Below are 25,109 nucleotides of genomic sequence, written 5' to 3'. Positions count from 1 at the left end.
AAACCCTATGTGGTACCTTGAAAAACTCTCTCTCTCTCTCTCTCTCTCTCTCTCTCTCATATCTATTTTCCGCAATAAATTGAGTGTCTTTCCCCATCAAATCTACTGATGCTTGATAGATTTGGAATTTCAAAGAAGGCTTACTCTATATATGAACCCTCTCTCTCCTTATGGGCACGCATGGCAATACTTATTCTTCAAACATCAACTACCGATCAAAAGTTGATTTTTGTACTTCTTCTTCTGAGTATAAGTTAATCTACTTATGCTCTAGAAGTTAGTATCCGATTATAGAAAATAGTTTGATAACGGGACAATAATTTCTACTTCTAGAACAGAAATTTATTTGGTAACGGTTGAAAATTTCTACTTCTAGGATATTATTAACACAAAATATTCTATAAAAAATTTATTGTCGACGGTTGAAAAATTTCTACTTCAATTTAAATTTTTTAAAATTTTTTTAAAATAATTTTTATTATTAGAAAATATATTATTATTTATTTTTTATTTGGACGGCTGGAGAAGGTCACTCGACGGTGGCGGTAGGCGGTGGTCGTCAGCACCTGGCAACGAGGGGCAATGACGGTTGTTGGGCATCAGGTGGCGATGGTCAAGGGGGCCGGTGGTGGTCGGAGGTGGTTAGCAACGGGTGATGGCTACTGACGGTGGTTGTGGCAATGGGCGGCGACGATGGAGACATGATTGGGAGAGATGCACTAAAAATGAAAGAGGCTAAAATGAGACAAATATTGATGTTGAGAAATTTCTACTTCTTAAATATAAGTAACTTTTTTTAGCTTTTGGAATTGGCTTAAAAACAACTTCATATGTAGAAATTGTCTTCAAAAGTAGAAATGAAATTTTACATAACAAAACTGATTTATGCTTTAGAAATTGCATTACCAAACAGATTTTTGCTTCAGAAGCACTTTTGGAGCAGAAATTCAATCCTAGAAGTGTTACCACGCGTGCCCATATTACCTATAATTGATTCAAATGATAATTATACACCATCCTTTGAAATCATAAAACATGTAAAATTTAATTTTTAATTGGTTTTTGCTTGATATTAGGAGGCATCCATCCAACATTATCGATTCCATGATTATAAGTTCATTCCAACTTTCATCGTCTTGTGTTCTCCAAAGAGCAACTCTTCTCAAAATCTCAAAGGGTGCTGAGTTGGAATCCCATTCTAACTAAGGATTCTTGTGGTTCCGGAGGATCCAGCTACAGGAGAACCAGGAACGGAGAGCTTTCCCCCCTTTTCCGCCCGACTCTTTGGTCTTAAGAATGCTGGTTTTAAGAATGAGTGATTGCCCTTCTCCGACCCTTACTGCTCAACCTAAGAGCGGACAGCTAATGCGTTCCACTTATTGAACAGGATTCTATGGTCGGTCCGCGACCCTTGGATGCCGAAGGCGTCCTTGGGGTGATCTCGTAGTTCCTACGGGGTGGAGACGATGGGGTCGGTCCATGGATTTTCTTTCCTTTTGCTGCATTTCGCTTAAAGGGTTGAAGGGAGATTAATAATAGGTTTAAGACCATTAAAAATTCCAAATTGATGCCCCATGATACATTTAATTCAAAATAATTTTCGTCTGGCAAAAATTTCTAAACTAGAAACCATAACAAATATACCCCAAGTACCTTTCATCTCACCAAAAATCTCAAACGGTACCGTACACTTAACCCAAATTTACTAGTCCTTAGATTTGCATTATGGATTGTTTTTTTTTCCCCAAAATTACTTTAGAGAAAATTTATCACAGGATATCACTTTCAAATTTTTTTTTAAACGAAAACTATTTTGGGGTAGATGATTCATTGAATACCAATTTAGGACCTTTTGGGATAATATTTTGTTCCCCTAATAATGCTAACTAGTCTTGACTTATAAGTTTCATTTAAGTAGAAAATTCTTCAATTTCTCTTTGGTGCAAAGCAAATTTAAAGGATCTTTCAACTTCACAATCCGGCCCAGGAATTTCAATGACATTCTTGCCTTATATAAGATGAAAAGCAAAAACATATACTAAATAGTTGACAAAAAAATAATTTAAAGAGTCTTAAATATGCGTATAACTCTTTTTTTTTTTTCGACCAAGAAAAAAAACCAATCCTTCTAAATATCATACCCTTTTCAAAAAATTTCTCAAAAGATATAAAATAATTTTTATGCCATTATTTTGATTCATTTATCAAAATAACCCTACAATGATGCTTCTAAAACAAAGCTACAAAACAAATCCCGTGACAGATGATATTCGAAATCTGAATTGTGTAGATTTGCGTGACTTGATTTGGCTTCTGTGTCAATCCACCAGCACCTTCATGAACCCTCCAAGTCCCTCAAAATCCATTCACGGCGAGGAGATGGCGCCACCAGACGCCAGCCCTGATCTCTCCTCCTCTCCGCCAGAGGCGGTGGAGGTTGATAACATCAGCCCCCTGCCCGACGTCATAATCCACCATATCTTCTGCTTCTTGCCCTTCAAAGACCTGGTGAAGACCAGCGTGTTGTCCAAGCAATGGCGTTTGGCTTGGACCTCCACTCCATACATCAATCTCTCTTTCCTCTCTCTCCCCTCAAGGCGTGTCGCTCTTTTGATCAGCAGTGCACTGAGTCTCTGCACTGCCACTAAGATAGAGAAGCTCCATGTGGATTGTTACGTCCGCACTGAATTCGATCGGTGGTTCCGCTTTGCCGCGGCACGCCAAGTGGAGGACGCTTCGTTGGTCTTTGGAGGCTCGGATCGTTTCGTACCACAATTCATGTGCGATTGCACGTCGCTGGTGAGTTTGCGAATATCGAAGGCTACTTTTCCACCGGATTTTAGCATCCACTGGCCTTCACTTAAGAAATTGTGCCTTCACGACTTTATTTTCGATTACTTTCCTTCGGGGAAGGATGTGATTAAGAAAATAATAAGGGGGTGCCCTGTTCTTGAATCTCTTACATTGCTTTCCTCCCGGGTCGGCATATTCAACGTCTGGATTGATTCAAGATCTCTAAGAGAGTTGGTGATCGAAGCCGATTCTATTTGGTCTCTCGATATTTCGGCTCCGCTCCATATTTCGGCTCCGAATCTGCATTCATTGCGTTTGTCGGGTGGAGTTGTCTTCAGCCTATTCCTAACGGGAGTATCTTCATTAGCAGAGGCAGAGTTGAACTTTAAGCAGCCAACTGCTTGTCGTTGGAATTTTTCTCGCGACTTGAGGTTCCTCCTTACGAAGCTGTAGCATGTCGTGAAAATCACAATCGGAAGCTGGTGCCTTCAGGTATGAGTTAGGGTTTGGTCTCTCTTCCTGGGTATGTTCGTATATCTATCGAAGTTATTCCCTTCCTTTCCTTTGCATAATGTTCGGCTATAAATAAGGTTAATTGCGACACGAGAAAATGAAAGATGTAGCCTCCAGTATTTTCTATTTCCCTCTCTCTTGAAAGCAAACTTAATTATCTGTATGTCTGATTTTTCAACCGTTATCGGCCTTTCGTTGCTAAGGCAGTAGTTGATCATGCAGCGAGGGAGGTGATTCCTTGTCTGTGGAAAAAGATATTGCTGTTATATCAGACATAGATGAACCGCAACAGCTAAGTTCATATCTTGTTCTGCTACTTGGCTCACAATTCGAGTTGTTTTCAGGTTCTATCAACCATGGGGGTAAAGGGATGGCCGTACTTGTCATCAAGATGGCGAAATGTTGTGGTGTATACTACAGTTTGTAAACGCGAGCTTCAGGGGATGGCGTTCTTGCTGCAGATTTCTCCACTACTGGAAAGGCTAGCCATATGCAATCCAAAATCCAATAATGTCACGGTATTAGTCCATTTTTGTTCTGGACATAGTTACATACCTGCTTTGGTAATCAGCCTCGTATCTACTTTCGGCCTTTTATCATGAGGTTGATGTGGTACGGTACAATCAAGTCTATTCTTGCCATTTATGATTTACGCACGTTTGCATTTACTTACATAACTGAATTGGTACGTGAAAAAATCGGAGCTACATGGAAAAAAGCTATTCATTTGGGTCCGTGAGAACTTACATTGTGCTCTACCAGATTGTACTTATATTTTTTTTTGTATGTAATGTCCCTGCTACATTATCGCAATTCCTAATTATCGCTTACAAAGCTACTGTGGAGGTGTGTTTTCAGTTCAAGAAAAAAGACTTTCGGAAGCTCTGCAACTTTGTCGAAAAGCAATTTTGGCGCTCACGGAAGGATTTCCCTTGTGTGGCAAATCAACTTAAAAGGATTGAAATTGTCGGGTTCGAATTCGACAATGAGAAATCAAAACTTTTGCTTGCCTTGACTAAGTTCCTTCTCAAGGAGACAGTTGAAGATGACAATCCATGCTGATTAAAGATGTCACAAACCCTCATGATCTTTGGGATACTCACGATGTGATTCAGCTGTAAGAAGGCCATTAGAGAGCTTCTATAAATGCTGAAATTATTATAATTAATTATCGTTTCAATGGACTCCCTGATCAGTTATGCAAGCATAAGCAAAATCATAGGTGCTCATTACATCCCTAGATATGCATGATAGGTGTGGAACTAAAAGCTTTGTTTCTGTATGTGCCACTTTTCAAGTTTGTGATTTCATTTGGATCGAACTTCTCTGACTTGGAGGAACAATTCTTCATCTTAACATGTGTTACAAGCACTTTGTGAAATCCTTAGATTTCCATTAAAATTTTAGTTTTGTCTAGTTAAATTATGCAGACAGCTTGACCTAACCAGACGGCAAGGCCATTGTCTTGTTGATTCAGTTGTGAAAATGATTTACTTGCGCTATCATAACATCCCCACGAAACCAATATGATCGATAGCTACGATGGTGTTAGTTCATATAGACCGAGTCTATTTATTTACTTCTTTAGCATAAGCAATATGAAATGCGCCTAAGCGTTTCTGTTTATACTATATGACAATTCACCTTGCGGTGAAAGGCATATGCAAATTCCTCTTTGTGATAAAAAGAATGCAAAGAAGGATCTCAATCCCAAACTCTTACCATTAAGTACAATAAAATATCCTTTGACACATTATAATATCATAATACTAAATGTGAGAGAAAATGCTGACCTATTGTGTATAATTAAGGTTGGAGCCGGGAGAAAAGTTGCTCTTGTGATCACCATGAGGCATCTCACTTTTCCTCTATAATTGCCACATGGCAAGTCACATGACATATTTTTGCAATGGGGGTTGAATTTGACCGACAAGCTTTCAGCTTATTCATTTATCATCTCCTACTTTTGTCTTTAACTTAATTTTGAGGACAATGGATAACAAAAGTATATTGATTTTTTTTTCTTGAGTTCAAAATCGACAAAAATATATGAATTAGAGAAAGTGTCTTCAAATATAAGGTTCCATTTATTTCTCAAAAAAAGAGTGATTTGAAACATATTCATAAAAATGATGGCTTATGTGAAATGAGTAACTAATAAAAAGTATTTTCATAGTGGACAATGAAATCCTTTTTGGATAATTCATTTTTGGGAGCGATATAAGAAATCATTTTAAGAAAATGTTTTCTAACTTATCCGTTTTTTATGAAATAAACAGAGCCCGAATGAAATAAGTTTTCAATTCAACAAATTCTCTTTAACCATGAAAAAATAAGATAGAATAAAAAAAAATAAGGACATATTTTCTTTCCTAAATTAATTTGCTATTATTTCGCCGGATTTTTTCCCGCAACGAAATATCTTTCACAGAAAGTGACTCTTCGATTTTTAAGTGAAAAGGGTCATGTGGCCTCTCCGGAAGGAGTGATCCAAATCGATCAAGAAATCGAAGATTTTTTTTTTGGGTCGAAATGAAACTTTTCATTCATTAAAACATAAAAAATAACATAAGTTATAAGTTTCTGAACATAAAAGATCCCAAAAAGGTAACAATGGTACTGCGAGTAGGGGTGAGCGGTTCCCAGTCCGGTCCGGTTCCCATAAAAAATCGAGAACCGGACTGGTGGTCCCGGGTCCCACTTTTCGGAACCACATACCGGACCGGCCACCCTTGGAACCGGGAACCGGACCGGACCGTCGGTCCGGTCGGGTTCCAAGGGTTTCCGGTCTGCGGTTCCAAAAAATAGATGTACACTTTGCAGAAGGTGTCAATGAAGTTTGAGGCGAGATAAGCGGTGGGATGACTCAAGACTCGTCCGTGTAGTGAAATAAGTGGAGATTGGATAGTGAAGAGGTAAGAAAAAATGTTTGCGATGCTGCACCGAAGTGAAGAAAAGAAATTCTAAAGGACCTAAACCTAAACAACAAGTAAACGTTAGGTTTGTTTTTTAAAAAAATTAAAGAAAAAAGAGGACCGGTCCGGTCCGGTCCTAGGCCTTGGAACCGGGAACCCGACCGCCCGGTCACCGGTTCCAATTTTAGGAACCGGGAACCGGACCGGATCCCCCTAAAACCGGGAACCGGACCATTGATCCCGGTCCGGTCCGGTCCGGGCGGTCCCGGTTCGGGCGGTCTTTTTTGCTCACCCCTAACTGCGAGCCAATTGTGAGGAAGGGCATTTTTGCGATGAGTTTTGGCGATCCAGTTTGCTACATTGTGTGATTCCCGTGGGCCAAGTGTCAACTTAATCGAACTGGACCTATCGAGCTTCTCTTTACATTTTTGTATAATGGGCCGAAGTGTCCATGGGCATGATTCTTGGCCCATGATTATTTGCACAAGTGATCAGCTATCAGAACTTAACTCCACGTGCAGATCACTTTGCTTCAGTTCATCGTCTTTTTCCAAGTACAATAGAGCAGCTCGCAAAGGGAACCAGATCACTTTGCTTCAGTTCATCGTCTTCACTTGGCTTCCACTTCCATGGCCGAAGCTGCGACGACCCGTTCCGCGAACCCGTCGATCACTTTCCCAGCTGAGTCATGGCAGGTGCCAGCCACTGCTGCTTCGCTCTCCCCCTCGATAATCGACCCGTCAATATTGAACTTCAAGCCACCAAAGTCACGGCAGATTTGTTTGTCATAAAAAAAAACACGTAACTTGGGGTGAAGTTCCAAATTTGCCCAAAGTGATTTTTGTCTAAGAAAACCCCTCAATTGTTGGTCTTGTCCTAAATCTATCCCCCTAGCCCGCCATCCAAAAATCATTCTTAATCATCCCTAGTTTTCCGAATTTTCTGATTGAAAAAAAAGATGTCATTTTGAAGATAATTTTTCATATCACTCTGCTAATGTATATTTTCAATTGACATAGAAATGCGACGTGAACCATCTTCGAGTGGCTTTGCTTGCCACTCAAAATATACCTAAGCATATTAACATTGTTATTCAACTTGGTTGGTGCAAGCCATTAAGCACTGACATGCTGAGGGAGGTGCTGCGTCGGTGTTCGGACACGGACATGAGACACGCTTCGGGACGCGGTCAATTCCAATGACACGCTAGGGACATGCTAGTCGGTGAGAAAGGAGGGCGGGGATGGCACAAATCTGGAGGGCAGAGATCGGGGGATAAGGGGAGGAGTTGTCTGCATCTTGGGCCATGAGACAGATGAGGGAGAGAGCCAGCGACCCGTGGTGAGCACCAGAGCAGAGAATGGGCTTCGAATGTGCCGGAGCAGAGCGCGAAGAGCGCAAGAGAACAGAGAGCATCAGAAGAGAGATGGGGCGGCCCAAGCCATGGGGGTCATCATTCCCTTCGCGAGACATAGAGGAAGGAGTGAGAGGTGAGGTAGAGATTTTTACAAAAACTAAAGATAGAGAGGCGGTGGAGCAGACACAAGTCGTGAGAGGAGAGAGAACATGTTCTGTCTAGTCTACCGTGTAGTGCACACGGCTAATTTTTTTTTTTTTTTTTGGTCCGAAATGCACATGGCTAATTGAGAGCTCAATTTTTTTAATTAATAGGAGAGAGAAAAAGGCAGATTTTGAGAAATCTAATTTGGGCTCACTTGGCTAAGCATGCAAGAGATTTTTTTTCAAAAAGTAAGGACAGGGGAGGGGAGAGCGTGTTTTGCCTGGTCTGTCAAATGTCTAGACTCTAGTTCAAGTACCTATGGTAGGAAATCTATTCTTCATTTTTGTGAAAAATCATAGAAATAGTAATTATATGTTTAATATATAACATGGCTCAACATGTCGAAGAACTCTATTTTTTCCACAAAGAACGTGTTGGCATGTTGCAACGTGTCGTGTTGTGTGTCGATGTTACTTAGGATGCAAGATGTGAAGCAATTTTTTGAAAAACTATTATTGCAATGCGAACTCGGGTGAGCTTTGCTGGAAATCCGATGTGACATCTACATGATTCGCCGGAACTTCCAAGTCAGCAATAAAAAAAATTTAAAAAGATAAAAAATAAGCCAAAAAAAAAAGTTGTGTTGCTGCGGCTAGGGCTTGGAAGCCCTCGCTGCCGTTGGCCCCCATTGCCAGCAATGGCCAGCCGCAAGCAAGGCCACACTAGGGATAGTGGGGTCTCACCGTCGCAGATCTAGGTGAGGCTTGGTTGTCGTTAGGCAAGGTCGGTCTCGCCCACCCACGACAAGGCTAGACCTCGCAAAATTGGGCAAGATTGAGCCTCGCCCAGATTTGCGACGGCGAGGCCTCGCCCACGGCCGGCTAGGGTCGCCGGCCACTCGGTGACCAATGCGGGCCATTTCCCATGCTCGCTGCCCATTGCCCATTGCTTCAACAGATTTTCAATTTCGATTTTTTTTATTTCTTTTATTTTTTAGTTGTTTAGCTAATTATTTAAATTTAATTTAATTTTTTAAAAATATTTTAGCTTATTTTGTAAAAAGATATTACATGTGGCATCAACATGGATTAATTTTTTTTAAAAAGTTGCCATGTGGACTCTATGTGGATAGACTTTTTAAAAAAAATCACATAACATTAAAAAATTAAAAAAAAAAATGCCTTGTGGCCAGAATTGACACTTAAGTTATCATTTTTCTTTGATGTGATACTTAAATAATTCAAAAAAAAAATATTGGCATTAAAATGAACGTCATACACAAATATTGACATTTCTAGCATCCTTTTGCCTCAATAAAATAAAGCTCTTCGGACATTGAATGAACTCCAGTTAAAATGTTTGTGTCAAGAATTGAGTGAAAGGCTAAAAATGCAATGCATTAATTACTTCATCTTGCAATAGAAAGAAGGTTATTTTGATAGTCACTTGTAACAATGCAAGCTAAAAGAATTATCAATGCTATTTATGTACCGACAATCCAAACTCCAATAACAATACTTGAAATTGTGGAGTGTGAAACAAGAAAAGGAAAAGAATGCTTGTGCATGTCACGAGCACTAGGGTTCTCTAAAGCCAATCAACTCTAGCTCGGACGTTAGACTGCTTTGCCTATAATGCATCTAAACCAAACGGAATCGAGACATGAATGCAATATATCAACCTATAGCTATTTACCATCCTAATAGGAGTACTAGGTATATTTGCCATGTTAAATGTTGCAACACTAAAATATTCAGCCTATTGATGCACACACAATTGTCGATCATTTGCTTGACTCAATAAAGTTGACATCTGATAACGAAAATCACCATCTTATCGAATTCGACGCAAAATTATCTAGTGACAGAAAGGCAATGCCATGAGTTCACATTTTAAAATTAAATCGTACTTGTCATTCCTTATACGCATGCTATTCAGTACTGTAATTGTTGCTTTAAGTTGGTATTTACGTTTTACATTTTTCTCGCGGTTGTCTTTACGGCATCATATTGCCGGAAAGCGTGACAAACGTCTTGGCCCTCCAAGCCGGAAAGGGAAAGATCTTCATAGGCTCTCTCAAATCTTTCCTAGAATAGAGCAGAAACCCACTAGTCCGAGGGAAGAGCAGCAAGCATGCAAGGCAGGCTAGCCTCAGGCCAAACGACAAAAAGCTTCAGATAATTAATTGTTCTGTATCGAAGTTGGATGTGTCATCTCTGAAGTGACACCAACAGAAGTGAAATCTAGACTGGGAGATGGCATAAGCATCTAGAACTTTTACGAGCAGAACTTCACCTAGTATAGTTGTTTACTTAACCAGCCCATTATTTTCCAAGAAATACTGATTTACTTCCAGTCTGCCCTCAAATCCATTTATTAAGAAAAACTGCCTTATGAGAAGCAAAGAACAAGGAAAGAAGGACTCATAGACTGAATCTGATAGACCACACTGCTAAGTATACTGAAGCACAAAAACCCTTCTTTATCTCCACTGCAAAGGATATTGAAACATTGCTCTGAAGAATTTGAGAGAGCTACGAATGAATTTTGACCATCGCCTAGGCATGCGAGGAAGTCTTGGAGCTGGAGGGAAGAATCCAGTAGTGTTATCTTCAAATGCCAAAGAGTTACCAGAAGCGTTCTACAAAACAAATGAATTACTGCATTCCAGTTGGAAAATAAAAGGATGAAAAATTATGAGATTAGAGCTAAGGAGCCAAACAAATCAACAAGTTATTATGGACAGCAAATCTGGTAAGATAACATTCATTATGTACAAGCAATCTCTCTTCTCAGCAAAATGTAATCCATGAAGTGGAAGATTAGTAATAAACTGGTAGAAATCTCAAAGAAACAGAATTGTAGCAGCCTCAGCCAACTTCTCAGCCATTCTACTCTTGACCAAGCAGCTATAGCTAAGTAATTACCTTCCTTATTTGACTGAACTGAACATGTCACTGATAATCGAAGGAAGCTATTAATTTTGATGAAAATGAGCATGTCACAGATGAATCCTTCGATATGACACCATCAACTTAGAGCACAGATTCTCACAACGAACTGGACCCCAGTAAACACTGTACTGTAATTTGTCGTTGACAACAAAAATAGTTTCAATCATTGATGACAACATTAGCAGCGAGGTGATAATTTTTTTTTTTTGTCCTACACGAGAATGCAATTGAGCACATCAATCATTTCAACTCCAAAAGTATATAAATCTATTGAATGAGTAAATTAACTCTATATGATATGGGATTAAAGTAATTCAACGCTGATTCCACCGATTAGATATGAGGTGATCAATTTCCTTGATTCATAATTTAACTCATGCGTCAAAATGTAGTATCAAAAACATTTCATGGCTTTTGTTAGAATGCACGTGTGAGTTGTGTTAGAGAAATCTCATATTAGAGAATTAATATGGTGTGGAGCAGTTAATATATCTAAGTTGACACATAACTCATTAGTTTAAGCTTTTGAGTGAAGGTGGATCTAACTAGATATGTTAACGGGCTCGGACTTGAGCTCCCTCTTAGCGATCTTCCCGAGTGAAGGTATCGGACTTTTGCTGCACCCTCTCATCAAATGGTATCGGAGCTGATGATTGATTGGTAGGCCTTCAATCTGTTTTGGTGTTTGGTGAACATCTCAATGAAGGAATCCGGTAACCAATGCGGTTTTCGGGCCGGTGTGGTATTGTGGTGTAACAATGCGGGCCCGATGGGCATTGATGGAGATTCAAGTTGAGATATGTTGGTGCAAAAAGGATACTTAAATTAAGGGAGAGCAAACCTAACACTTTGGAGCTCACACGTGAGGGGGAGATTGTTAGAATGCACGTGTGAGTTGTGTTAAAGAAGTCCCATATTAGAGAATTAATGTGGTGTTGAGCAGTTAATATATCCAAGTTGGCCCATAACTCATTAATTTAAGTTTTTGAATGAAGGTGGGTCCAACTAGATATGTTAACGGGCTCGGATTTGGGCTTCCTCTTGGCGATCTTCCCGGGTGAAGGTATCGGACTTCTGCTGCACGCTCCCATCAGCTTTAATGTAGGATGATGATTTTCAAGAAGAACAATTATCTTGTTTGAGTTTCAAAGTCGATCTTCCCCACAAACTTGGTAAGTCGTTTTGCATGATATTGTTGGCTACATCAGGCTTAGCGGATGGTTTGATTGTCTTATACAAAATTCTGCGAAAGGGAATGCAATTACAGTACCATGCACACGATCTCATATTTGTGTCCTTGCAGTCAAATGGGTACTTATTTGACAAAAGAAAAATAACGTGTTGGAATATCTCATGTCTGGAAATAACGAGGTTGAGTGAATTTGAAGTATCTTTATCATTAGTTGTTACCTAACGATAAAAATAACACCATACAAGTAATTTACATCTGTCATGAAATACCAATATCAAACATAAACAATCTGCAATCAATAGATTTAACCTTTTGATTCATGGCTCATATTTCCCCATGACAACTAAGGGTGACAATTAACTGGTAATCATGTCATATCAAAATTGTGGCTACCTATTTAACAGTTAACACAATTGATAGACGAATTTTGTTGCGGGTTCAAGTTTCAAACCACAAAACACAAATTGACTCTTGTTATCTGTCTAACTAAACAATAGTGCCAACTTGATTAGCAACCTGAACTATCATGACTTGTTTATATTTAGTTTAGTAAGTCCATCATCTGGGAATTTCGTTTCCACAAGTTTACAGATTACAATTTGTCATACCATATGAACCTTTCTTTTCTTATAAACCGAGGATTTTGTAAGTTTACGGCTCGTTTCTTTTGAAACTTATTGGACATTGATGAAGATAAGCATATTTTACATCTGCTCTGTTGGACATGTTAGGATTGGAATGACCCATTCAATTGAATCTAATTACTCAAACGGCTTGTTCATCTCTTGTAATTTGTTGATCTATTTAATAAACGGGTCATGTTCGAATAGAGTTTTCTAATAAATTTTATTACTTAATCTTATCCTCCTCAGATTGACTTATCTAGCAACTCGTTGTTAACTTCACATTGACAGATATGACAAACGAAAATGGCTTGCCATCTCTATTAGCATACGAATGTTCGCTGAGCAAGTTTTGCTGTTTGCATTGCATCATGCAGATTTTGAGCAATTCAGACTCTTTCCCAAGAGAGATTAGAGAAGAACGCGCTCGTCAAGGACTGTCGCATGAGGAATTTATAGTTGAGAAGTAATAAGGGTAACGTTCAAGTAACAAAATGGAAAACTTACTTCGGCATCCTGCAGCAAAACTGTATTGTCTTCCAGTCCCAAGACAGCAACCTTGCCATCAGGACGCCAGCATAAGGATGTTATACATTTAGCTGGAGTAAATTAGAAGTATTACTTGTTGGCAGGCTCCAACCCAATATCTGAATCAGAAAACAAATCTTGTTTTTCAACTATGGGCCCTCAAGGGGGAGTGGATGCACGAAAGCTTACTTCAAGCGAGGATTACAAGTGTAACTTAAGATCTTAACAGGAAACATTCAGGATTGGCTCAAGTACTATATTGCACTCAAAATGCTCTCCATTACCGGATTACAAGTGTAAGAGAAGGCAGTATAATGAGCGAAGCATCCAGATGTTTCTGAAGAAATGGGCCGGGCTGGGCCAGGCCTAGACGTACCAGATTAACAAATGGGCCGGGCTGGGCCAAGCCAGACTTTATAACTATATAGCCTTGTTAAATAAACGCCCGACATCGCCCTTTCGCGCCCATGGAGGCTGAAGGACATTACATTGATGCGAACGTGATTGATTAGTTATTGAGATGTAATTTGGAAGAAACAATCTGATCATCCTCATTTACTTTTGAATTTTTTTTTAAAAAAATATGCTGATGAATTACTCAAATCGACGAGAACAAACATTCATACCTGGTTAAATGTCGAGACAATGGGTCAAGCTCGAACTCCACCGAGCCATTGGCCATCACCACCCAAGCTCCAAAACACTCGGCCGGATAGAAACACTTGACCATGTCGTTTGCCATCACCACCCGAAATCCAATCCCTTTCTGCGCGCCTTTTTTTTTTCTTTCCAATTTGTGATGAATGCATATCAAACTTGAACGTACAAAATCATTCTTTAGTCAAGCGGCGAACGTGATTCGTGTCCATGCTTATCCTCATCCACACTTCGGACGGATCATTAAGTCTTGTTACCAATAAATGTGCAGGCCATGTTTGATCCGGCCATTCCCTCTTATCTGCGATGCACAGGAATTCTGCCTGCTGCAAAACTTCACTATGCTTGGCTTGGCATCTGAAGAGCATGGAGATTGCCGGGTTCATATCTGAAGAGCGTGGAGAATGCCAGGTTCGAAGCTCATTCTTTTGACGATGACGGATTGAAGCTTGCCTTGCCAATGCTGCTTTGACCAAGAGCTGCACTCCTGCTAGAGAAGATGGTCATTAACAGCAAGAGCAGCATAAGACGCCAGCCAAAATCTCTCGAGTCCTTGCCACGGATTGTTCTACCCTACCAAATAGCTTTTGAAATAGCTAGGTTGTCTTTAACTATTGTTAAAAGCGAGGTCTTGCTAGCAGCGGCAACGAGTTATACAACCTAAGAAGAACCGCAGTTAGACTCTCCTGGGCAACGAATGTACTGAATCCTAGTACTTATTAGTCTACTAGTCCCTCACATGGTGCTCCTTTGCTCAGATTTAAGTGTCTCATCAACAAAGATAGGCCAGTCAAATAAGCACCATTTTGAAGCTTTTACCAAAGTAAAGCTATATTGTGACTTGCAACGAACTGTGAAGAAATTTGAAGCTGATTTTATTTCCCGAGCATCTTCCGAAGCTAGAGAATATCCTTCCAAAAGAGTGACTGCACCATTGACATCAAACCTTTCAGATTCTCTGGCTGTTGCTTGCCATAACACCTTGCCTTTACTAGCCTTTCTGCCCGCTATACTGGACGCCTTCTAGACTCGATCCTCCAAGCGTGGAGGGTCGTTCTTAGGTATCCTTCCCAAGGATGTACCTCTAAAACATGTACCTACATCCTATTTTTTTTTCATCAACCCCGATGACATCTTTGGCTCCTTGCACATCTGTTTTAGCCCAACATTTACAGAAATTGTGATTGAAGGCATTTAGACTACAATGGCCCAGGGCAGAAATTTGAAAAAATAACCGTGTTTGCTCGACTGGACTTTTGGCTCAGCATAATATTTTGTTCATAGATTAACACAGTGGGTTTGTCTCTAATAACACAAGTTCACAAGCACTCACAATAACTAACAGACCAAACAAATGAGCAAACATGGTATCTTGAACCAGCAGTTCATCTTGTCCGCTGCACTATGCTGTGAGTTTGCTTTAGTAAAACCTCTGAAAATAAATCACCAACTCTCGCAGACCTCTCGATTGAACTATGATGCGCTTGAAGCCTAGCAATCATTTCAACTCAAGGAACTCTAAAACAGGGCTACCAGTTAGAACTCTTGTCAAAGAATTATCCTTCAGCTCTGCATGTCCAATGCGCAATGTCTTCAGCAAACCCCGGTTCACAGTTTCCAATATCCAATATTGAAAAACGGCATTGGAACACGCGCAAACTCACCTGCATAGTGTAGCAGGACAATATTGGTGGCAAGGCATAACTTTTGAGGCGCCAGGCTTGCAAGGTTACTATTGAAAGGATAGTTTAGTCTTTTCTATAATTAGTGAGCCCTAATGCTCATCATATATATATATGATGTAATCTGAGAACCAAATTGGATGACGATTATGTTTTTCAACATGGTATCAGAGCCTATAGTCACCAAAATCCTTCTGCGCTTTCAGTAAAAAAATTCCAGAGCGGCTGGCGCTGCTCGACGTCTCCGGCATTGCTCGACGCAACCCCGTCCATTGTTCTGTTGGATCGACGAATTTCTTTGCCCAATTATAATCTGGAGGCGTGAATCCATTGGCATCTTCTATTAAATGTTGGTGTGAATCCATTGGCGTGACTTTCTCATAGCAAAGTCCTTCTGTTGTTCCCACTGATGCGAGTAAAATAAAAAAAAAAGGGAATTCGTGAGGATCTTTTATGTGAGCAAGGTGCTATGGCGGCCACCTACTGATGGTTCTCTTTCTTCGGATCACCCACAGGCTTCTACTGTTCCATCGTCTCCCTCCCTCTCCGAGCCCGAGCCCGGCTCTGATAAGAAGCAGCGCCATCTCTGGATCTGATTTCAGCATGCCTCGGATGGTGGTCAAGCAACAGCACGAGGGCCAGCCTAGTGATTTCACTCTCTAAGTTGTTGTGTGCGTTGCCTTCTCTTAGGTGAAGCTTGGTGACGTTTCCGAAGTTGGTGTCTGATTGCTAAAGTTGTAGGCTTTAGTATAGCTGGATTTTTTTTTTGTTGCGAGAAAATATTGGATATTGTTGATTGCGTATTCGGATACATTCTGAGTTGCATATAATGCGATGCAGCTTAGAATTGTCTGCGAGTTGAGACATAGCTGGTCTGGGGGGAGAGAGGTCTGCTTCATTGTTCATGGTTGATGAAATGTGGAAGACAATGTTGATTTGTGCTTCTGTTCTGATGAGTTATTATCATTGATGGTAGTTATCACCTTTGGAGCACAAGGTGCAAATTTTGTTGTTAAATTCACTTTTATATTATTATTGAGCTATGGCTGGCAATTCTGGAAATGCGGATACCAGTCTCACTAATCTAAAGTTGACCTCTGTTAAGCTTGATGGGACCAATTACCCTTCTTGGTCTATGGCAGTCGAAACATATCTTTTGGCCACCAAACAACTGAGTTATCTGACTTCATCTCTTCCTACGGATAAAACAAATGTGGATGATTGGCGCTCCGGCGATGCTGCTATTCGAACATTGTTGTGGAATACCATGGATTCCAAGATTAGTTCTCGGTTTATGCGGTGTACATCAGCCAAAGCTATTTGGGACAAATGTGCTCTTATGTTTTCAGGTCGTGATAATATGACCCGTGTTTGTGATGTGTGGGAGGAGTTATTTGACCTTCGTATTGGAGACATGTCTGCATCTGATTACTATTCTAGATTCACTATGCTTTGTGAGAAACTGGATACTTATTTGCCTGCCACTGATGACATTAGAGAGTTAGCCAAACGCCAACAGGATATGAGAGTTGTGTTATTTCTTCGAGGGCTTGGTCCTACTCATTCTTCTCTCCGACAGCAGATTATCTCCCGGGATACTCTTCCATCAATAGATGAGGTCTTTTCTCGGGTCCTTCGATGTGTGCCCGACTCATTATCATCTGCACCTGTAGCGAGTGCTATGGTTTCTCGGTCTTCTGGTGGTCGTGGAAGTCGGGGCCGTGGTCCTCGGGGCCGTGGTAGGTCTGTCTTTTCATCAAGTCGTGGTCGAGATGGTGGTAGGGGTGTTGGAAGTTCTCGTTATTGCAACCATTGTCGCCGAGCTGGCCATGCCGAGCCTTATTGCTATGTCCTACATCCCGAGCTTCGTCCACGAGCTGCTTATGCGGAAGCAGTAGAGTCTTCGGTACAGAAGGTTATTGACTAGTCACGGGACTACCTAGTACTATTATGCTGACTCGCAACGAGTACGAGTCCTTAGTGCGTCCCAACCAGGTGGTGGATTCCTCTGCTCCTACTGCTACTTTGGCACAGACTTCTTCGGGTAGCCCATCTTGTTTACTCTCTTCTGCGCCCACTTCTTGGGTAGTAGACTGCGGTGCCATAAATCATATGACCGGTAATTCTAAATTGTTGTCCGATATTACCTCTATGTCTTCTAGTTCCGTTACACTTGCTGATGGCTCACAATCCCATATTACTGGTCAAGGGAATGCAACCTTGGGTCCCTCTCTTACTCTTTCATCTGTTTACCATTTGCCAACTTTCCCATATAACTTGCTCTCTGTTAGTTCTCTTACTAGAGATTTGAATTGTTCTGTAACGTTTACTTCTACTCATTGCATCTTTCAGGATCCGAGGACCGGACGAATGATTGGTGGCGGACATGAGTCCAATGGGCTGTACTACTTGAACAAAGACCTTGTTGCTGCAATTGCTCAAAAGAAAACTGCTTTCGACTTATTTCGGATGCATTGTCATACGGGTCATCCACCACCTGACATTCTTCGTCATTTTTCACCTGTTTCAGAGTCTATGAGTCCTATCCAATGTGACGCTTGCCAATTTGGCAAACACCATCGGGTATCGTTTCCTTCTCGTGTCCAGCGTCGTGTGTCAAGTCCTTTTGAGTTGGTCCATTCTGACGTTTGGGGACCGTGTCGTGTCGTTGATATGTCCGGTTACAAATACTTTGTTACGTTCGTGGATGATTATTCCCAAATGACGTGGTTATATTTAATAAAAGATCGAACTGAAGTTTTTTCTTGTTTCCGTATGTTTTACTTTGAAATTCTCAATCAATATCATGTTTCTATTAAATATTTACGTTCTGATAATGCCAAAGAATATATGGCTGTTTCCTCTGGTTTTCAATCATTTCTTATATCTCATGGGATTTTGCATCGGACTTCTTGTCCCTATACCCCCCAACAGAATGGGGTGGGTGAACGAAAAAGTCGTCATCTTCTGGATGTGGCTCGTTGCCTTCTTTTTCATATGAACCTCCCCAAAATATATTGGGGGCATGCCGTTCTTACAGCATGCTATCTCATAAATCGTCTTCCATCCTCGGTACTTCATGGGGGCATACCTTTCTCCACTATCCATCCTACCAGTTCACTTTTTACTTTACCACTTCGTGTGTTTGGGTGTGTCTGTTTTGTGCATCGTCTTGCTCCCGGTCATGATAAGCTCGATCCACGGGCTGACAAGTGTGTGTTTCTTGGGTATTCTCGAACTCAAAAAGGGTATAAGTGTTATAATCCAATCAATCGGCGATTGTATGTGTCGGCAGATGTAACTTTTTTCGAGAATCAATCATATTACTCCTCTATAGCGGGTTCTTCGGAAGATGTTCTGTTTTCGACTATGGCTCCACTACCGCCTATTTCCTTGGCGAGTATGCCCGAGTCATCGGTGTCATCACCTAGTTTTCGGTTCGCCGAGAAGACCTATCAACGACGCCGATCTGTTCAACGTGAGGTAGTACGATCGCCGCCCGCATTGGATATGCATGATTCTCCACCGATCAATGTCCCGTCTCCCGATCCACTAGTTGCCTCTGAGCCCGATTCTACTACTGAAATTCCCATTGCATTACGCAAAGGTACACGTTCTTGTGTTGGTCACGGTTTACTCCCTATAGTGGATTGTCTTGTCATACACATACTCGTTACCCTCTTTCTCGTTTTTTATCCTATAATTGTCTTTCTCCTACATATTCCTCGTTTGTTGCTTCTTTGTCCGATGTATCCGTGCCAAGTACGGTTGTAGAGGCTCTTGCTCATCCAGGTTGGCGACAGGCTATGGAAGATGAAATGCAAGCACTACGGGATAATGAGACATGGCAACTTACACCGTTACCTGCCGGCAAACAGGCTGTGGGGTGCCGTTGGGTTTTCACGGTAAAGTTTCAACCGGATGGCACTGTTGAGCATCCGAAAGCACGTCTAGTTGCTAAAGGTTACACCCAAACATATGGAGTTGATTATGATGACACATTCTCTCTTGTAGCCAAGATACCTTCCATTTGTGTTTTCATCTCTCTTGCTGTCCATTATGGTTGGACTCTTCACCAACTTGACGTCAAGAATGCCTTTCTTCATGGGAACTTGGCGGAGGAGGTATATATGGAGCAACCCCCGGGGTTCGTTGCTCAGGGGGAGTCTACCAGTGTTTGTCGCCTGCGCAAGGCATTATATGGGTTGAAACAGTCTCCACGTGCCCGGTTTGGTCGTTTTAGTGATGTAGTTATTCAATTTGGTTTGCGACGTTGCACCGTAGATCATTCCGTATTTAGCTCTACTTCCTCTGCTGGTTATGTTCTCCTGGTTGTGTATGTGGATGATATTATTATTACTGGTAGTGATTCTTTGGGCATAAAAAAATTGAAGCAGTTTTTACGGGCAGAGTTTAGCACAAAAGATATGGGTTGTTTGCGGTACTTCTTGGGGATTGAGGTAGCCTACTCACGTGATGGTATCTCACTATCACAATGGAAATATGTACTGGATATTCTCGGTGAGGTTGGTTTTCTTGGAGCGAAGCCTGTTAATACTCCGATGGATCCTAATGTGAAGCTTGATGCGGAACATGGCGAATTACTTCATGATCCGAGTAAGTATCGGAGACGGGTGGGTAAGCTCAATTATTTAACTGTTACCCGACCGGATATCTCTTTTGCTGTTAGTGTTGTTAGTCAATTTATGAGTAGTTCTTGTACTACACATTGGGAGGCAGTGCCACGTATAGTTAAATACTTGAAGGGAGCACCAGGCAAAGAGATATTGTTCAAGAATCATGGACATCTTGATGTTATTGGCTACTCGATGCTTGATTGGGCTGGCTATCCTTTTGATAGGCGATCAACTTCTAGTTACTGTGTATACTTGGGAGGCAATCTTGTGAGTTGGAAAAGCAATAAACAACGGGTGGTATCTCGATCAAGTGCTGAGGTGGAATATTGAGCCATGGCTCATGAGACTAGTGAGTTGATTTGGTTAAGGATGTTATTATCCGAACTCAGCATGTATCATCGGCTCCCTCGGTCCTTTGTTGTGATAACCGATCTGCTATGCATATCGCTTCAACTCCGGTTTTTCATGAGCGCACGAAGCATATTGAAGTAAATTGTCATTTTGTGCGAGAAAAGATTCAAAACAGGGACATAAAACTTCAATACACGCGGATCGAAGACCAACTCGCCGATCTTTTCACTAAGTCATTGTCGGGCAAGAGAGTAATTACTTTGTGTAACAAGTTAGGGCTTTTTGATGTTTATGCCCCAACTTGAGGGGGAGTATTGAAAGGGTAGTTTAGTCTTTTCTATAATTAGTGAGCCCTAATGCTCACCACATATATATATATATATATATATATATATATATATATATGACGTAATCTGAGAACCAAATTGGATGACGATTATGTTTTTCAACAGTTACCAATGCCTCTTCGACATCGTGCCCTACTGCAACCTGAAGCCACCTATCTATACTTCATTGCATCAAGGCAAGACAAACAAATTTATAACCCAAGACATCAATCAACTACCAGTCTGTTTCATAGTTTGGGACTTCATGCCAGAAATTGAAAATCTTTACTACAGCCATTTAAAAAATTTTGCAGCAGCATAATTGATTACACATCTAAAGCACTTTTTTCTTTGTCTAACTTATAACCCATAAGTTAGCATAGCAGTGCAAGAAACTTGTACAACAATAGTCAGAGGGTAATTTTCAGAAAGAGCACTATTATTTCCATGTGGCTTCTAAGGCCTTGTTTTCTGAACATCTTTGGAAACCGGAGAATAACTTTGAAAGAGAGGACCGCATCGACATCAAACCTTTCAGATTCTGTCTGGCTGCTGCTACCAATAATACCTTCCCTCTGCTTGCCTTGCTACTCGTTATGATGAACGCCTGCTTGAATCAATTCAGCATTCTCAGGCTCTTGCAAGACATCGCCGTTGCTGGCAGAATTCAAGCAATTTGTCAGGATTAGATTCTATCCGGCTGCAGCTTCTAATAACACCTCCTTGCCATTCTGCTTATTATGCTGAATGCCTTCTAAACTCAATTTACTCAATCTAGTATTCCTAGAAACTCTTGGGAGGCATAGAAGTTGCTGGTGGAATTCGAACAATTTGCCAGGTTCAACCAGCTTCTCTTTCGATTCATGCCTTTCATGTCCTTATTAAGGATATGAAACCCAATTAACAATAGTGTAGACATAATCTTATGATCTTAAACCAACCATTTATTTGAGGATTCCAAATCTACGAGATTAGAATATAGCCTATGTTCTTTACTGCCACCTTGAAGTCATATATCTGCTAGTCGTGTTCCACACAAGACAGATGCATCACTTAAAAATGACATGTGGAGTTGCTGAGTTAATCTCAGGTGAGAGATTTCAACATTTAAATGCAAAGTTTATTAGTTGAGTACACTGCATGAACAATTCAACCCAAAGAATAAACAATACAAACCAAACATTTGGTTCTCTTACACATGAAAATGATAGCCACATACAGATGAAGCAAAAGCTTGGAGCTCTTGAAGAGGTCTCAGAGCTTGCAGCAATACCATGAAGACAGCACCAGATAAAAGCCATGAATCATCGGTCGACTCTATCTGAGTCAATAGACAAATACTTACCTTTTACTCCATCTTTCTCTTCGACAAATGCCTGCCTAGCAGAAAAGGCACATGGCAAGTATAGATTAAGACCTTCCAAGAAGGGTGGAGTCGAAGAGCTTCAGTCAGAAAGCCCACATGCATTGCTTCTCACACTCATGTCTGCAACTTCAAGTATTATAGGTCCACAACAGCAGCAACACGAGCATAACCACTGCAAATTCTTGAACAGACAGTCATTCTGAATCAGAGATTTCATCTTCATCGTCGTCCAGTATATAGACCAGGGCTCCCTTTCTCGCATCTGAAACACAAGCCACGCCTCTACCTTCTGCTGCCAAAAAAACATCAACTTGATTTCATTCCCGTGTTCCTTGAATATGTGGGCATAACTAACGTGATGTTTAGATACCTTTTTCAGTAAAAGTAAAAGTACGACACATGCATTATGCTGAAACACAGGTGGGAAGCAAACCTTGTGTGCCTAAAGAGGCTATGGCATGCATGTATACTATGAATGCTCTACAGTATCTTGCTATACTAGAGACCATGATAGTATCTATCATCATGAACTTGCACATAGCAGTTCTCAGTCAGTAACTCAGACTGCTAGGCACCTACCACAAGAGGATGATTATTCTTTTTGTATTTGTCTGGCAACTATAGATTCATCCCTTTTGCACTTTGTCCTCTCAATTTATTTGAAACGTTTTAGGGGAAAACTCAGTGCTTCAGTATTTTACTTCTTCAACTGAATAAATATTTTTCTTTGGAGCTTACTTTTGCACTTCTTCAATCTGTAGGAACAAACATGAAGTGGTCCACTAAAGAGGCACGATGTACCTATGTCAGTCGCACTTAAACTTAAGAGTAGGTCCGGAGTGGAAATGTAGTAAGGAGCATGGACAGGATTAATTCAGTTCCACCACCCAGCCAATGAGATAAATTTGTTACTGACACTGGCAAGTTTATAGAACATTGATACACAATGGGAAGAGTATGGGCAACAATAAGTTTCCAGACATCCAAAACTGCGAATGGACATGGCAAGAAGCTCAAAGAAAAAATCTTCGGAACATTGCTGTACCAGTTCGACCGATTGAACCGATTGCATGTGATGTCATCTGATAGAATACCCTGCATATATTAGATTACACACGTTCAGAACAAGAGAAGCCCAGTGAGTCGGCAGACACCGCAGCATCTTAAAACATTACACACACTTGATGTCATCTTAATACGGTCAACAAATGAATTAGCCACCACAAATTAAAACAAGAAGACACCAAAGCAAATGGTTGGCACGCTTCTTAGTTACAAGAGGTTGGACTTCCAAACCCCAATCCAACACCAATACTACTCCTCTAAATTCTTTTAAGGCCCTCCTCTAAATTCTTTTAAGGCCCAGATGGTCCAGACTAGTTGACAGGTTTGCTGGGTACCAGTTGACAGGCACACCTGGTTACCGGGTGAACAAGGTCAGCACCACCAGTTCCTGATCAACACTATTTCTGCTGGGAAATCAGACTGGACAGTTCCGGTTCCCGTTCCAACCAGACCCACTTCTTAAAACTTAGAAAAGAACCAGAGCCACAATATGCTAGTTTTTTTCCTTTTTCCATCAATGTCTTAAAGAGTGAATGGACATGATCGGAATAGAACTTAGGATATCATGAGTTAACTTCAATTGGTACAACTCCCAGTTATTTGCACAAGTGGTTCCTGCAATATGCACAAATGGAAGGTCACTGGCCTGCAAGATCGTCATCCTGGCATCTTCCAAGTTTTCACGAGTATCATTCATCTTGTTTAGCAACATCACAATTTGATGTTCATGTTTCCAACAGAATATATTATCCACATTTGCAAATTTGGCTTTGAAGTATGATTTACCAAGCCTTTACCTTATATAAAGCCAGATCCACACAACAAGGACCAGGAGGTACATGCAAACATCCTTTACCATTCCAAGGATGCATTGTCAGAGTTCAGAGAAGTTCAAGAAACATCGAGCTCCTGATCCTTTGACGATTTCGAAAAATCTTCCATCAACCCATATTAAAGCTGCTGGCCAGTGAAATAAGATTCTAAGTTTGGAACTTAACTGCAAACAAAGCATTAGAAATAACATGCAAGATAGGAAGAATCGAGATCAAGAAGTCGTATCAACTTTTAAATTGAAAGATGCATACTCTGTTCACTTGGGCATCTGCCTCCCAGTTGAGACACGCCACAGCTGTCGTATGGGACTTGAAGCTTCTTACGAATTTGAGACAGTCATATAAGAACTTAACATACTTGGATGCAGTTCCCTCCATACTCCTAGTCTCCGTGCTTTCTCCAATTCCTAACTCCATCCCTCTTGACCAGATTGTCATACAAGTATGCAGCATAGCTTAAGATATCCTATTAACAAGTAGTTAAACTCCCACCAGCGAACTTGATTAGTCAAAATGATGCGACGAGATGCCCCTCTGTAATCAGAAGATAAATTGACTTCAAGTAGTACAGAATAGGCGAAACTTTCCAGCCTATACTCTACAATCTAAGTATACATTAGATATCTCCTTGAAAGGGAAACTCAATCAGTAAAAAGAGAAAGAAGAGTGGCCAGAAGTAGCATTACGTTGTGAGTGTCAGGATTATAAATCTAAGGAAAACTATATAGATACCCGACCATGCCATGCCATTGTTAAAGAAACAAACAACACTGAATTAAAAGGAGAACTTTCTCTGTGTTAAGATGGTATTCTGCAGGGCCTAAACCTACCAACTCCATGTGGGCATCAAGCATTTCTGCATGCGACATAGCTAGTCTATCTAGCATAAATGGCATCCCCTCCAATTCAAGTTCTTTATGTTCACGGACACTTAAACTGGTGTACCCAGAACGGAAACGTGATGGTAACTGTCAGTAAAGTTAGGGAAAAAATCACCTAAAGCACCAACCTTGTCTAAGAGTTGATAGGAATCTATCACCCCTATAACTAAATGTCCCTCCATGCAACTGATATCAGCTTGGAATTCTTTATTCGCAACAGAGTCATTCACTCTTCATTTTTTGGTAAAACACCAACTCCTTAGTTCGATATCATGTTCTCATTTAGAATTTC

The 25,109-nt window shown here is 40.8% G+C and overlaps 1 protein-coding gene and 1 long non-coding RNA gene across 2 annotated transcripts; one reads left to right on the top strand and one right to left on the bottom strand.

The window, feature by feature from the left end:
• The first annotated feature begins 2,379 nt into the window (after positions 1 to 2,379).
• On the top strand, positions 2,380 to 3,246 carry LOC115730356 (F-box/LRR-repeat protein 25-like). The gene has a single exon (XM_030660996.2). It carries the CDS (start codon positions 2,380 to 2,382, stop codon positions 3,244 to 3,246), a length of 867 nt encoding a protein of 288 aa, XP_030516856.2.
• A 19,822-nt stretch (positions 3,247 to 23,068) lies between these two features.
• Positions 23,069 to 24,207, bottom strand: LOC115730318. Its single transcript, XR_007197887.1, has 3 exons — positions 24,189 to 24,207; positions 23,679 to 24,100; positions 23,069 to 23,133 (listed from the first exon to the last, which is right to left on the bottom strand). It is a non-coding gene; the product is annotated as an uncharacterized LOC115730318 (long non-coding RNA).
• Positions 24,208 to 25,109: the final 902 nt, after the last annotated feature.

This window comes from Rhodamnia argentea, chromosome 3 (assembly GCF_020921035.1).
Source record: "Rhodamnia argentea isolate NSW1041297 chromosome 3, ASM2092103v1, whole genome shotgun sequence".
NCBI classification, from domain to species: Eukaryota; Viridiplantae; Streptophyta; class Magnoliopsida; order Myrtales; family Myrtaceae; genus Rhodamnia; species Rhodamnia argentea.
Note: the sequence above shows the minus strand (reverse complement) of the source record. Positions and strands in the feature narration are given on the sequence as shown.